The sequence below is a fragment of the Fusarium musae genome, chromosome 2, assembly GCF_019915245.1.
Source record: "Fusarium musae strain F31 chromosome 2, whole genome shotgun sequence".
Classification (NCBI taxonomy): Eukaryota; Fungi; Ascomycota; class Sordariomycetes; order Hypocreales; family Nectriaceae; genus Fusarium; species Fusarium musae.
In genome coordinates, this window is record NC_058388.1 from 3,832,021 (window position 1) to 3,847,118 (window position 15,098).

Here is a 15,098-nt window from a genome sequence, read left to right on the forward strand (position 1 = left end):
CGGTCATCCCTTTCATGACGGTGCTTCAACAAGGTTTACTGTACCTGGTTTGAGCCTCTCGGCAGTCTACAGCCTAACTACGTCCATTATGCTCAAAACACAAACCACTGTAGGTACCTACCTACATGCTGGCACTGATCTGATGGGAACAGCACTTCCACGCAACACGTCGTCGATGTTTGTACAGCTACTCCAATGTTGTTGGCCCTAGTTGAAAGCACGGTTATTATCCCTCAGGTGTTTGTTTGTTCAGCCAACGACCTGCCAAATCGGAGATGCCAGTACGTAAAAACCATCCGTATCTGCATCAGTGACATATTCGACACAAAACTTTTGAAAACCCCATTTGTTTGATCGACAACGACGCTGAGCATCAACCCTAGGATCAGCAAGCATACCCTGATACCGTATTCTGAATGTGGTATTCTTACGACAAGATGGACTTGTAACACGCACACAAAATCGACAGTACGTATCATGGTTACGAACATACCTTACGTCCATACATGTGACACCGTCATGTATCCCGGTCATTTATGACAGATTTGGTTCTGGCGCCGGCTTATTCACCCGATCTGGATCAGATACAAAGCAAAAAAAGCAACAAGTACCGGCATCCTAATGCAACAGTCCCGCAGCCTCCATGGGCCATGTCCTGGGGAGCCTTAGCCTTTGGGGTCTCTCCATACACAATCCGACAGTGCATTGATTGGATTGCGAATCCCTCTCTCTAACTAGACTGTCATACTCTAGGTCTAGGTACAGTACCCGGCTACAACGCTATCTTTACGGCTGAGTCATGAATTTTGTGGACTTGATGAATTGATTGACTCGGCGAATCCCTCTCGGCATATCGCCCAACTTACTTTCACGGCATTATCTGACGAGCTAGGGTTTAGCGCCCAGACAAACAGGAGAAACAAACAAGTGAGAGATCCACCAAGATTGGGATATCTCGGTCCCGTACGGTAGCGTGTTGTATCTCGCTACACCCCGAGGGCAGGGCAGAGCGTTTTCCGAACGGGCGAATGCGCAGCCAAATTACTTCTTTAGCCCTTCCTTCCTTCGCTCGCTCGCTCGTTTTCTGGTGTGCCTTGTTGGTGCAGTAAGATGCAATATCACACTGACGCGGCCGAGATCACGCCGTAGAGCGGCTTATCCGAACCCCCCGCCCCCATCATGAGTCTACGGTCACAGGATCCAGGGGTCTTGGCCACTGTCTATGGTCCAGTCCATTGCAGTGTTGTTGGGTAGGTAGGATATAACGTTACTTGGCATCCTCGAGCGGTGCTACTACAGTATGGATCTCGAGTGCTGTCACACCCGTGTAAGTGAAGAGAGATCAGCACAGCAGAAAGATATACAGTACAGCACCAAATGGGCGATTTATGCGGCTCGTCCGGGATATATTCCGCTATGCCCTGCGCCGAGAGATATTAGGCGAGCAACAAGGTTTTGGAACTTCTGGGGTCGGGCGGCCGAAACTACGGGCTTCTGTTTGAGAGTCGATGGTCTAGCCCAGCTGCCCAGGTACCACACCTGGGAGATCTGTGGCGCAGGCGCGAGACATTTTGATTGACGCTGGCTCTGTTTTAACAGCTACCGGTGCGCCAGCTATGAACTGGCCAGGTATTTAGGTGCCGGGACCAAAACCTAAACCAACTTAGTGTGTTTCTCGGCATTTCGTGAAAGTCCGTAGATCGGGTAAGGATATCCAAGAAGAAAAAGACGACAGTTTTTTGCTCGAAATTGTTTATCCTTCAGTGTATCCATAGATCCTTGAGTCAAGTGAGTTCATCCTCGCAGAACTACCGCGATACCTGGATCGAAACTAAGCCCCGTCTGTGCCGCTCTGATGATGGGGTCAACATCCCCTTATTTGTCTTGGCATAATACGGATACTCTGGTCGTCTTGTGTTGGCTGGCTGGCTGCTTATCATCTACGCGGGAAACCAATTCCGTGATGATGTACTCCGTGCTGGTAGTGCTACAACCACCTACCTAGCCTTGACAGAAATGCCTCCATCGTCACCCAACAGACCTCGATGGTTTGATAATATACGACTCAGCTCCACCGGTACTTGTGGCACCAAACCCGTTGTCGCTGTGATTCCGACGCCTTATGTTCTAGTCATGGATACGGAGTACGGGTTCACTTCTGAATACATACATTGTGTTGGGTCCAGTTCAGGTCAGGTCATCCAATTATTGAAACCGGTAGTATGGTATGAGACCTGCGAACAGGTATCCCAAATGGTCGCAGGATTGTGGCGAGAGGCACTCAGTTACCAACAAGGACAACTGTCAGAGCGCCAAGAAACCGGGGTCTCGAAATTTCGACCAGTCGGGAGAGCGTCTGTCCGATGAGTGTATTAAACAGGGATAGGGGGTCTCATCGCTGTTGAGCAAGACAATGGCAGTGACAATGTCGCAATGAAGATTGACATGGGGCTTCTGCCACATGCGGTAATGCAACAGTCTCACATGCCGGTAAGTGGAAGTTCTGCGGTTAACTTGTTTATTAATATCTCTTATTACCGAGAATCGTATAAACCCCTGCGATATAGGTTAGGTGACTCTGGATCATATAGGGTGACTTAAAATCAGAAGCTTGATATTGAATGCCTTTGTTTAGAAAGCTTATAGTAATGTTTCGATAACCGTGTTATCATACCCTGTAGTTTCCAGTTTTTTCCTTCTGTATTTATTGAAGCACGATTAGTATCGTCACGATATGTGTTGTTGTTATGTTGGACGTGGTGTTCAATGATTGCCGCAACTCATTGTTAGGAAGTTGTAAGTCCGGGTGACGCTGAGTAATTCATAAAGGAGTTGAACGAATTCATATAATGTTAGATGTGTAGAGAATTATGTAAAAGTAAGAGCTTACTATCTCATAACTATGACACGTCCTTGTTCATTTGATAGAAGCAGTATCTAGACCTCGATGCCTGGAGTTGGTATCGTGACTCACAAGGACTCAGTTCACAACATTAGCATTAGCAAGGGGATGAGAAAGCAAGTTCCGTCTGTAATAACTGAAAAAATGCTCGCGTATATTAGGCAGATGTGACTAATTAGAATCGAACAATTTTCTATAAGAGTATCTTATGTGTATCACTGCCTCAGGGAGTAAGAGATTATAAGACTTTAGAAGAGGATGCTAGAATAAACTTAGTAAAGACTCTCCTAAACTTAGAATAAATTGCCTAAGCCTTTCCATCCCTTAGGATAAAGGCCTTAAGTTTTCTTGCCTCCCCCTGCGCTATTCTCCCTGTCCACGATGCATGCTCGTGACCCATGGGAGAAATGAGAGTATATTATCTCTAGGACTGATGTCATGAAGACCGGCAGAAAGCTGGACTTATACAAAGGGGTGTGTGCTGAAAGAACAGTACATAAACTATGAGCCTGGGAGTCGATGACTTTCTGGTTGCGCCGATGCTCCTTGGTGCCCCTTGAGTCACATCATGAAAGATGGTAAAACCTTCACTTCATTTAGCTTCAATGAGCTAATAACCCGAAAGTAATAGCCGGAGTGCTAGGTATACGTGTATGCTGCATTGGATGCTCTCTTATGAAGAACAACCACTGAGAGACCACAATGGCATGCTGCAATGTCAAACCCTCAGAGACCTTCACATAGGGAGAACCAACGTAAGATCGTAGGAGTAAGGGAATCAGGTCAAACGGATAGTTTTAGTCAGTCCAAGTAAGATGTCTTGAATTCTCTCCAACTTATTCCCAGAACTGCTCGACAACACGTAAATCTCTCCGCCGACAGCTCCATGGCCCCAATGCAAATCGACCGAAAGTGCTCAGCGACGATCCGAGGGCGCCAAGATAAGTCAGCTGAAAGAAGGGCCGCTGTGAGTTTGATGCCGGATTTATACTGTTTTGTCATCAAAAGGCTCGTGATTAACTTATACAATCCTCTAAATGAAATGGCTATCTGGAGTGTGAATTTGATCGATGGGTGAAGTTTTCAGTATTCTCTTTGGATTACCAAGGAATAAATGAGGCATCAATCATGCCTTAGAGTTGTTCTATATAATAAGAAATGAAGTTTGTGTGTCAAAACCTTCTTTGCGATACTGGCCATATGGTCGGAGTGGGCGATAAGGGACTGCACGTATGATGCCTGGCCCTGAGGGGGCGTTAGGAATGAAATTTGGAGACAACTTGTTTCATTGAAGTCATTCAAAGTTACACTATATGAGTTGTAGTGAGGTAGTATCAAAGGCATCAAATAGCGAGTGTCGCTTGAAGTTCACCATGCAGAACACTCTCATCCAGGTGTATGACCCTCCAAGATTCGCGAGTAGAGGAAGGGGGACTTAAGAGGGACTTCAGTTACTCCAATTAGAGGATAGGTCGAGCTAAGACATATACTCAACGCCATTGTATGTGATTGACTGATACTGGCATTATGCTGTCAAGCAATATCGAGGGACATCACAGGAGAAGCGCCGGCGTTTCTATTCAGCTGAAGTCGCATAAGGATTAAGTAACACTAAGTAAGGTATGAGGTTTGATTGTTCTTATGCCAATAGAATGAGAAGTGGATGAGTATTAATGAGTTTGTTAGGCTGTTGTAACTTGCGCGTCAAAGGTTACCATGACTAGCCTTTTGACGAAGCATAATATACACTCCATTAGTGGTGAAATAGAATCGTGTTAGCTTTGTGGAGAGTATTCAAGTAGAGCCGTGGTATTCAGAATCCAGAAATACGATGAAAGAATCGATGCAGTTGTTACACAGCGGGATTAGAACGAAGACTACAGCAAACCCCGATGTTGTATCTGGTCACGAAAATAAAACGAAAAAGGGACATCCCAATTACGAAAAGACAACGTCATATCTAAGCAGGTGATTAACGATGTGCAACTATTGCGGGTGAAATCGCCTCGCATGAGACCAAGTCGTATGACTTTGTTGATAGGATAAATAAAGCGAACAATGCGGCTTATTCCACGGTGTATTACGTATCGGACTTCGGGGTTGGCACAACATCAAACCCTTCTTCATTAGCCAATACTGCATATTGCGTGAGTACCTATGTTGGTTGCGATCTCATGAGGCACAGTATAAGAAATGCGATAAATCCTCTTCATCTGTTCCTTGATCACAGGCGGAATTCCATTGCTCACAAGATGACGTCGCAGCTCAACTCCATCTTCCACTCTTTTTCCAACCTCACCCCGCACAGTCAACGTCTGGCTATAGCAGCGGCAGCCGGGGTGATTATTGGGATCCCGGTCTTCCGTATCGCAGCCGAAGACTATCGTGGGTATCTTGCTCTCGGGCCCGGAGGTCCACCTCACAACCTCATCGGATGGATCGGTCAAACCCTTCTAAAGCCACTGAAGAAGGAACCCTTTCATACGAGCTGTTATGATGAGAAGGCGTGCGAGAAGGCAGGCCCTAATGGGCATGCCGCTTTCTTGAGTGAGAAAGATGTTCCTATCCGTGAAGCACCGAGGCCGATGATAGGGACGTGGACGGCACCGAGTCGACAGTTGACAGACATGGCGAGGCAATCTCTTATCGAGGTATGTGTATTGCTACAACCTATTGCCATTGCACTAACTAACAGAGCCAGGCCTACCAATCGTTCCTGTCATCTCTAGCATCATCGTCTACGTCAAAGCTCAAGATCGCAACATCTGTTGCAGAGCGACGAGGTCCAGCCCTCTTTGTGGCTTCTGAGGAGCCTTCCCATCCTATCGCAAAGCGTACAAGAGGAGAGATTGGGCACATGCATGGCAGCGATGGTTCAATGCATATCAACCTGGCCCCAAAGGATGCAAAGCTTGTTTTGGAGAGAGGCTGGGGTCAACGTCACCCGCTGAGTGGTACAGTTCTATATCTGGGTAACGTGATGATTTATGCACCGAGAACTGAGGAGGAACTTGAAGTTGTAAGGAATATCACGAGAGCGGGTGTGAAGTTCATGCTTGGAGAAGAGCTCTAGTTTAGAGGAGGAAAGAAAGCAGATGACCTTGATCCTAAGTAATTAAAGGTTTAGGTAAATTTAAATAAATATAGGATATCTTTACCAAGTTTAGGATAAGTTTAGGATGCAGATATATAGAATTTATAAACAATGCAAAAAAAGAAACCTAGCAATTGCACGTTTCGATCGTGCGACCTCCGGGTTATGAGCCCGGCTAGGATAAGTTAGTATAAATTTTAATTTCTTACTGTAGAGAAGTACATACCGCGCTTCCACTGCGCCAAATTGCTTTCTTGGTGTAAGAGTCAGTGAATTTGTCGTACATATAGCACATTTATTCACAGTCATAGGAGCGGGGGCGGGGTAAACTTAGCGCACACACAATCTGGAGCACAGTGCTAGAAGAAACAAGTCGGTTCATGACATTGGCTGTTAATAATAAAGTTGAAATAGTAACTAATTTTTATTTATTTAACTTATTAAGACAGACTTTGCTAGACCTCAGCGTATGCTCTTCTGCTAAGTGAGGCCCTATCTTACCCAGACGCACAGCCTCTCAATTATAGGGAGACTTTGCAAAGCCGCCTCCCACCCGAGAAAGCAGCTTGGCGCAGTGGAAGCGCGGTATGTTCAACAAGCTCCATCGAAATCTACAAAGCTAACTCATCCCAGCCGGGCTCATAACCCGGAGGTCACTGGATCGAAACCAGTAGCTGCTATGGCATTCTTTTTTCTTTTTTTTTTACTCTTGTCTAGAGGAAACCTCTTTTTACTGTTTTTTGATATTGGAAATGTCTTCCATGCTGTATGCTTTGTTACTGGTGCATAATTAACATCATGAGCAGGCGTATGCAATTGCGTACAGAGTTTCAAGCACAAGACTCTTCCTCAAAATTAATAAGCATATTCTCTTTGTCCGAGTTGATCATTTGCCGCTGATACGATAGTAGCAAATGGGGTTTGTATATATAGGACTGCGCCACTACCAAGAACCTCAACTCTCTGAAATGGCACAGATGCTCTGAGTTAACAGAGGTCCAGTGTTGGCATTACCTGTCGAGGCTATGCACTCGGAATAATGATCAAACTTGCATCAAAAGGATAAGCCAATAGTTACGGATTTACTGGCCACAATGATCCTCTTTCCGGACCTCGAAGCATGAGTTGCGCCGCAATGCTCGTCTATCTGCGACATCTTCACAACCCATCCTGGAGATGGTAGAGCCCAGATATAAGCCCAGCCTTACAAGGGTGCCCAGAAGCGTCATAACCAATCGCTGATATTGAGCTAGATACACCGTACAGAGTACTCTGCAAGACTACGGCAGTGCCTCCCTCAACGGCGTGGAGATCTCATATCTTTCCCGTAAGCAATAGCGATGCATCTCTCACCTTCATGGAGAAGCTTCGATCACAGCTACCTGTTGAGTATCAGAGTATATACTGACCTAGGTAAGAAGAAGTAGCTAACAAGGTACAAAAATGATATCAACTTCAGAGAACAAGACTGTCAAAACAAACACTCGATCATAAACATCCTACGCAAACACATCCTTTTTCATCATTCTATATCCACCTAGGTACTAACTTATTACTCTACACATCCCAAAATGGGTCTCTTAAACTCAACACTTCGATTTCATGAACTCTCAGCTGCTGGAATTGAAAAGGGATTTCCGCCCATCATCCGCGTCAAACATAAATCAGGCTGGAGTAAATTGAATCGCCTTTCTGGCTTTGAACTCTTTCTCGATGGCCCCAACGGTGAGCCTATGTACACACTCGACTTCGAAGAGGGCTTCCACGGCGATATCGTCCTCCATAGCGGACCATCCGTCGACTCTCCAAAACTGGCTGTTTCTGGTAGAGAGTCATATTTTGACCCAGAATATTTGATCCGCTTGCCTCCAATTTCCGGCACTGCTCTCCAAGACCAGTTCCTCTATTGGGACCTAGGACTGAGGACATGCTTCTGGTTTGACATTCAAGTCGGTCATGGCCCAGACCAGCGCATAGAGGGTTTCGAATGGCGACGCTCTCGGGGCCCTGAAGTCAAGAGCGTTGGTCAATCAATCTGGAACGGACTCAAGCTCGTCCGTCTTGGCAGCACCAAGGGGCAGGGCTACGGCTATTCCAGCGACGGCAATGAGGTTGTTGCTGTTTGGGCAAACGCAAGAAGTTTCTCGAGTTTTTTAGCTGTTGGAGAGTTACAGTTCCTAGGAAGCGGTGCTACAGGCGAGTTGGGTCAGTTGTGGGCGCTGATGGCTGTCATGAGCTGCATGTCGATCTGGCAGAAGGCGGCGAGAGATGCTGCCAGGTCATCGAGCTCAGCACCAGCACCAGCATGTTGAGGAGGAGGATGTTAGTCGATGCCTCGGCCTGTATTACTTGTGTTGTCCCTTGCCAGCGAGTGTCTCTTTGTTCAGAGAGGGTCCTATGATATCCATGTTGCAATAGTGTCTTTTCCACGATAGAAATTGAAGTACCTTATATTCATTGTGTCACAAGATCATGCCACAGAGTGAATTTGTTAATGTGCTTTCTCAATGGTAAAGGAATCAAGCATTTCCCCATGAGTGTCTGAGCTGTACCTGCCCCGTGCACTGCCGACTGCTTAACCCGCCCCCACCTTGAACCCACAGTAAAAAAGTAGTCTCACGATAGCTTCATCGAAAGGCGAAAGGCAAAAGACATACAACAGCGGGGATTCGCTGGTCGTCACCGACCCAACTACTAATCCGCCCCTTACCAGCTTGACTATGGGAGAGCGGACGGGATCCCGTATTTTCTGGTAGGTATGGTCGTATGTGTTGTCTTGGTCGCCAAATGCAGATTAGATGCTGACCTTGTTCAAGCTTCAGGGGCGCCTTGCCCTCTCAACTAGACGCTCAGCACACATGCCGATTTGTTGTTGACCCTCATTTGAACTCATATAGGCCTCGGCCAGACATTCAATCTCATCCATTCGTTCCACAGCGGCGAGGTCAATGGCTCCGAGTTCAAGCGTCCCATTGAGTCGAAAGTACCCTTCCTTCCTGATATCTGCGAATCTCGGGTCTTCAAGAACAGCTCTGTGATGCTTCTCTGTGCTCGTGGCCATGTTGATCATGTAGTTCATGAAACCTGCAAGCCCTGCGCTTGCGTCTGAGGCTCGGTATGCACCAGTACCAACACTAATCACGGTGGAAATCTTGTCATCCGGGAACTCCTGTTTCGCTTCTTCGATTACTTCTATGACGGGGTTGTTGCTCTCGAGTCCACCGTCGAAGTAAGAAACGCCGCCGGCTTCTATGTGTGGGAAGTACATTGGCGCTGCCGAGGTTGCTCGTGCGGCTTCCCAGATCTTGAACCTTTCAGTGGGAGCATTTGTTTGTTGGTCGAGGGGTTCATATGATCGTATTCTCTTCACCTTTTCCTCGTACTTGGGCACGGCGCAGACGAAAGAGTACGTAGCAGACTTCATGTCGGTGATGAGAGTCAGGTCCTCCACTGTGCAGCCGCTTTGCCTCAGCATAGCCGAGTCACTGGGAAGAAGGTTTTCTTTTACGGTACGACAAACGGCTTCTTTGAGTTTATCGCCATCAAACCATGACCAGCTTAGAGCGACATTGCTAGCTTTGCGGAAGCTTTCCAGGAAGGGGACCTTGAATTTCCTAGAGAACACTTCCTTGGACAGTGACTTGTAAGCTTGAATACAGAGCTGAGTGTCCATCTGGAGCCGACCGAGCATGATTGCCAGTAAGCCTCCTGTACTTGTGCCGCCAATGAGGTCGAAATAGTCGCAGGGCTTTTTGTGTTCTGCACCAGGGCCTTCAAGGCGACGTGTCTCCTGCATCAGCCGGTCAATGATGATGATACTAAACAACCCCTTGACACCGCCTCCATCAAGTGACAAGAGACACAGACCCCGAGATACAGGCGCAATAGGCCTATGCAGTCGAGTTTCGACGTCCATTGCTCGAGTCATGAACGAATCAAGAGCGCCGAGTACACGAGCGAGGTTTTCATCTCGTGGACTTTTGAAGCAGACGAGAGACTGGTGGTCGAGATCCAAGGGCATGGTAGGAGCAGGACGGGAGACCAGAGTCGATTCTTCCTGAGTAATGAGAACACGTCTCTGGGCTCATATTAGCTTCAGACCTCGAATATGAGTGACAAGATTCACTGACACTCAGTCCGCCGGGTCCCTTGGTTTCATAAAAGCAGTTGATGAGAAGGTTCTCTCCACCGAGACGACGAAAGGCATGATTCACACGAAAAGTGGTATACATTGCCTTTTCCAACTCATGGGAATGACCACCCAATGTGCCTGAAGCTCCACGACTCAAAGCTCTCCAAAATTCTGGGACTTCAAGCTTAGCCCGACTCATGTCTCTGTCTTTATGGATTGCCCCAAAGAACACATAACCACGAATCTGGCTATGAAGTGCTTTGTACTCTGGATCATCTGTATTGGAGGGGTGGGTAGCAACATACATCTGTTTGAGAACAGTGCCACCAAAGCTATGACCGAGGAAGATAATGGGTGACTTTGAGCGGTTCTCTTGACGGCGGTCTCTGATGATATCGTGAATGAGACCATTTATGTCAGGAGGGTGTGCTGACAAAATAGAGAGCATATCTGGAAAGTTGAGAGAGAGGATTCTGCATGATGGGAACTTGGGTACGAGGGCGTGCTTGAGCCAGCAGTATCCGAAGGAGCTCCAGGTACGATTCCAGTCGCCTCCTAGACCATGAAGAGCTATGATACTGAGAACACTTTGTTAGTGTTGGTTTGATAGCATTGGGTGCTGCTTACTCTGCAGATGCTTGATCCGTTGCGTTGGTCCCGCCTGTAAGAGAATGGATCGTCCGACTACTATACGATGCCATTCTGAGTTTGGTAACGCAATTTTGCGACTGATGGACAGTTCTGCACCGAATTAAAGTCCGATTTAAGTCTTGCATGCTCTTGTGCCAAGTTTCCTATTTTTGGTTATTGGCCCTTTATGAGGGCCAGCATGCAGTTATTGCCTCGAAGATGCTGGCGACATGCAGCATATGTAGTGGCATTTCAAAGACAACCAACGGCTTGGCTGAAAAGCAGGCTGGCGCTTCAAAGACCTCGTGAGACCGATAGACCAATCTAAGCCGAGTTTAGATACAAACATGGGTATTGTGCAAGCACCCACGCGAGGTACAAGATGCTACTTTTCCAATAGGGTATCATTTGTGCCGATCAGGCAGACAGACATATGTACACAAACACGAATGTTAAGAAAGCCTCCGGTTTCACTTAAGTCCCTCACGAGAAGTGCAATTGATAAGAGTCTAGAATCAGGCAATTCATTGTCTCACTCCCCCACAATGGCCATAACCTCAGCCGTTGCTTCGGAAATAGCACGTATCCCACCCGTAGCCTGCTCAATGAGCTTCTGGTCAATAGCCTTCAACTTTGCCTTTGCAGGAAATTGCAAAATATTCTTCAGGATCCCATCCAATCTTGCCGCCATCCCACGCCTGGTCTTCTCGTATTGACATTCCTGCAGTTCCTGTGATATCTCAAAGATGTTGAGCCTCGCCTTCTCTAGCGCCATCTGCACTTCACACAAAGTTTTGAACGCTCTGCTTGATTCTTGACGAATAGTCAAGTTTGCGGTTTGGATCTGCTTGATCTGATCCATGTAATGGGCGCAACTGTCGTGGTGATGACCTGATTGTGCCATTTGTAGTTGAAGCGACTTCAATTCTGAGTCGTGGCTTTGGACGAGAAGCTCGTGCTGTTCTTTCTGAACTCTGAGGGCTTCTTGTTGCTCGGAATTCATACTAGGAGAGGTAACAGTTTGTCAATGAGGGCCCTAGAGAGGTTTGGATGACTTACAGAGTTTTGACACCGGCTACTATTCCTACCGAAATACCGACAACTGGCATTGCAAAAGCTCCCGCCGCCGCAAGTACCGTAACCTGAAGATTGAGGAGTCAGAAAAAGATCGAGTGGTTCTTGCACGGGGTGGCGATCTCACCGCTCCCCATGTGTTTTTCCAGGCTCTTGCAGAGTCATGATCTGCTGTGAGCTTCTCAAGCCGTTGAATCTGCAGCGTCAGCTCAGCCATTGCCCCAGAACACTCTACATCTTGATTCTGGATCTGATATTTGAGGTCCTCCAACTCCTGCTTCAGCTCGGCTTCAGCAGCTCTCATGGCTTGAAGATTCTCCTCAACTCCAGAGTGACTAATTTGCGAAAAGTCCTTCTGGAAGCGTGTGGTATCATCGATGCTCTCTCCTATGACCTGCCCGGCGTATTCAAACTGGGTCTCGACTTTATGCACGCCATTCTTGAGTTTCGCCGTAGTCTTGTTCACAGTATGTTCTGTTCGTCGATCAATGCCGATTAGACGAAGAGCCGATTTGAGATGTGGACTGCGGTCGTGCCATGCAACTAGACGTTTGTCGTGTTTGCGAACGAGAGTTATGACTTGGAATAGACTCTTGACGGCTTTCTCGAGTGAAGAACGGCATCGCTCGGATTGTGTTGCTCGCATTTCCAAGTCGGCTGCTTTGAGGGATTGATGCTGCTTTTGCAGCACAGTCAAGCGAGCATGGAAATGGTCCAGCGAGATTCCTCCCGGGGCTGACATTTTATTTATTGGGCCCAAATTTTGTAATTGTACACGATGGTCGGGTTGAATCCAATGCCAGGATTGAGGGTAGGAGTTGAAACTACTCGGCTATTATTGAACTGCGATGCCGAGCCTGATAAACCCATCCACTCACTATTTAGACTCGGTAGGCTCTCTCCTACGGTAACCAAGACAATACTGCATGCATGCTGTCGTTGTATAACCTATCATGTACTCCTTTGGGAAGAGCTGAAAACTAAAATGCGGGCGCCTAACCATGCATATGTCGACCCCCTGTCTCTGAACGAGGCTTTGGCTTTTATCGTGAGGGGGGCCTCAGGGAGCAAGAAAACACAAGACCTAAGTTTAGGGTGATAAAATAAACTCTATAAAAGATATCCTAAACTTAGACTAAATTGCCTAAGTCTTTTCATCAGTTAGTATAAAGGTCTCAAGTTTTCTTTACTCCCCTAGCGGGGATAGGGTTGAAACTGCCCTTAGTTTGCATAAGGAATCCCCTAGTGAAGAAGAGGTGCAGATGAAACGTTGGCACATATACATTGAGGTACTTCCTGGACATGGGTAACCCCTCTCACAAGTAACATCAGTTGGCGCGGTGCTTCTGGGATATGATGTTTCTTTTACTTTGACATTCTATCGACGGTCAGTTAATCGCCTCTTTTAGTTCTGTCTATTGTACTCAGTCCCTTAGGAACATCTGAAATCGCCAGCTTCATCATGGGTAGCTTAGTTCGGTTCCCAGCCGATATGTCTCAAGGACCTCGTGATAACCTGTTAGAGCCTTTGATCAGAGCCGAGTTGCTCACTCAGAAACTTCAGTTGTGTCTCTATATCTCTACTACAAGCAATGCCACGTCTGTCTTTCTAGTAGACGCAGACGGCTTCCCAGGGTAAGGGAATTTCTTCTTTTATGTCACTCAGCACTTTGGTCTTGGGAAACTGGAATACTAACTGACGCTGTTATTAGGAGCGACAATTTGTCTACAGCCCTGGCCGAGCATTGCCATATGGGACTCGACAAACTGGTGGAAACACATGGAGCTTTCTACAGTATCTACATGAAGACCAAATCCATGATACAGGACACGGGAACGGTAAATATAACGAACCAGCTCATGGCGTATTAATAATAACTTGCTGGTTTCCAGTTGAACGCACTTCAAAGTACATTTGGCGTTCCCGGCGAGAAAGCATCTTTCGATAGGCATCTCAGGAAGCTCACAAACGCAACGGAAGTATGCAGAACACAATGCGATGAACTTGACAAAAGTCTTCAAGCCTGGCGTGCTTCAGTCGACGAGTTTAGTCGTCGTATCAGCAAGACCAAGGGTTAGTTGCTACTGGACTCCTACAAGTCTTACAGACTAATTAAGGATGATAGACATCATGAACCAGCAAGAGAACGCAACCAACAAAGAGATTGGTACCTTGAAGACCGAGATAGACGATCAGATATTCAACCAAAATAGAGCTCAAGAAAACGAAGATGCCGCTCGAGCCCGGCGAGAGGATCTTTCCCGGCAAAAGAACAAATTAGCCAACCAAATTGGAACTATCATACAGTCTGCTGGTTCCGCAGGCATTGGTGGAAAGATGCTTGTGGCTGGAGGTCAGATGGCTGCTACCTGGATACTCAACCTCTGGGCGAACAACGATCTCCAATCTGCGCAGAGTAACATGCAAGATCAGCTTGAGAGGGGCCAGGAGTATAGAAGACGTAAGGAGGAGGCTGAGATAGACATTCAGAAGCTTTCGACGCAAGCTTATGAACTGGTAAAATGCCCTCGTGCCCATCTAAGTTACACCATACTGACTAACCGGTACAGAAACAATGCATTGAAGTCTTGCAGCCTGTTCAATTGCTGCTTCATGGGATTATAGATTGTCTCCGTAATGCTGCCATTCATCACAACGAGATGCTCGCCAAAATGCAGTCGTTTCTGGAGAGTTGTTCCGAGTCCAAGGATATAGCCAAGGGAATTCCTGATGGCCTATCCTTTGGAGATACTCTAGTAAATCACCCCCTATGCCATTTGACGGCATACGGTACTGATCTTTATAGGATTTTCTAAACGAAATTCAGCTCATGCGCCAAGGGGCTCTCGAGATCGGGCACTGGTCACTCATCTACTCCAAGGTGATCCAACAGACAATGATGAAAGGCTTCCAGCAAAATGAAACAAACTTCTCACATGAACATATAATTTTCACCATCCAACAGTCTCGTCAACAGGCGATCGAATCTGGAAGTGCAAAGCTTATTGCAGGCCAGGTACCACTCGCTGTCTTTCTGAGCTCGTCAGGTAGACTAACGTCTTGTCTAGTTGAAGCAACAGCATGAGGCCGAGGTAGAAGCCATCAAGAAGGACCACGATGAGGTCGTTGGGAAGCTGAAGAGGAAGAATGAAAAAGAGCTCAAGAAAGTGGCGAGAAGTGGAAAGATGAGAAAACTACTCCCCTTTTCCAAGGCGTCATAGTCCTTTTTCAGCTTGGCCTCTGAGTTTCGTTGCAGGTAGAGCAA

General features: G+C 46.9%; 6 protein-coding genes and 2 non-coding genes across 8 annotated transcripts; 5 read left to right on the top strand and 3 right to left on the bottom strand.

Annotated features, from left to right (window-relative positions):
* Positions 1–5,154: 5,154 nt before the first annotated feature.
* J7337_003067 (uncharacterized protein) lies at positions 5,155–5,975 on the top strand (the record flags this gene model as incomplete). Its single annotated transcript, XM_044820789.1, has 2 exons — positions 5,155–5,553; positions 5,604–5,975. The coding sequence occupies 2 exons, from the start codon at positions 5,155–5,157 to the stop codon at positions 5,973–5,975; spliced, it is 771 nt and encodes a 256-aa protein (XP_044685089.1).
* Positions 5,976–6,124: 149 nt separating this feature from the next.
* Positions 6,125–6,247, bottom strand: J7337_003068. The gene has a single exon. It is a non-coding gene; the product is annotated as a tRNA-Met (tRNA).
* A 309-nt stretch (positions 6,248–6,556) lies between these two features.
* J7337_003069 lies at positions 6,557–6,676 on the top strand. The gene has a single exon. It is a non-coding gene; the product is annotated as a tRNA-Met (tRNA).
* An 891-nt stretch (positions 6,677–7,567) lies between these two features.
* Positions 7,568–8,308, top strand: J7337_003070 (uncharacterized protein; the record flags this gene model as incomplete). Its single annotated transcript, XM_044820790.1, has 1 exon — positions 7,568–8,308. The coding sequence occupies one exon, from the start codon at positions 7,568–7,570 to the stop codon at positions 8,306–8,308; it is 741 nt and encodes a 246-aa protein (XP_044685090.1).
* A 506-nt stretch (positions 8,309–8,814) lies between these two features.
* J7337_003071 (uncharacterized protein) lies at positions 8,815–10,829 on the bottom strand (the record flags this gene model as incomplete). Its single annotated transcript, XM_044820791.1, has 3 exons — positions 8,815–10,074; positions 10,127–10,706; positions 10,756–10,829. 3 exons carry the CDS (start codon positions 10,827–10,829, stop codon positions 8,815–8,817), a joined length of 1,914 nt encoding a protein of 637 aa, XP_044685091.1.
* A 461-nt stretch (positions 10,830–11,290) lies between these two features.
* On the bottom strand, positions 11,291–12,574 carry J7337_003072 (uncharacterized protein; the record flags this gene model as incomplete). The annotated part of the gene is made up of 3 exons (XM_044820792.1): positions 11,291–11,762; positions 11,818–11,900; positions 11,960–12,574. The coding sequence occupies 3 exons, from the start codon at positions 12,572–12,574 to the stop codon at positions 11,291–11,293; spliced, it is 1,170 nt and encodes a 389-aa protein (XP_044685092.1).
* A 750-nt stretch (positions 12,575–13,324) lies between these two features.
* Positions 13,325–13,911, top strand: J7337_003073 (uncharacterized protein; the record flags this gene model as incomplete). Its single annotated transcript, XM_044820793.1, has 3 exons — positions 13,325–13,467; positions 13,545–13,671; positions 13,726–13,911. 3 exons carry the CDS (start codon positions 13,325–13,327, stop codon positions 13,909–13,911), a joined length of 456 nt encoding a protein of 151 aa, XP_044685093.1.
* Positions 13,912–13,963: 52 nt separating this feature from the next.
* Positions 13,964–15,054, top strand: J7337_003074 (uncharacterized protein; the record flags this gene model as incomplete). The annotated part of the gene is made up of 4 exons (XM_044820794.1): positions 13,964–14,350; positions 14,404–14,589; positions 14,640–14,849; positions 14,902–15,054. 4 exons carry the CDS (start codon positions 13,964–13,966, stop codon positions 15,052–15,054), a joined length of 936 nt encoding a protein of 311 aa, XP_044685094.1.
* Between the last annotated feature and the right edge of the window lie 44 nt (positions 15,055–15,098).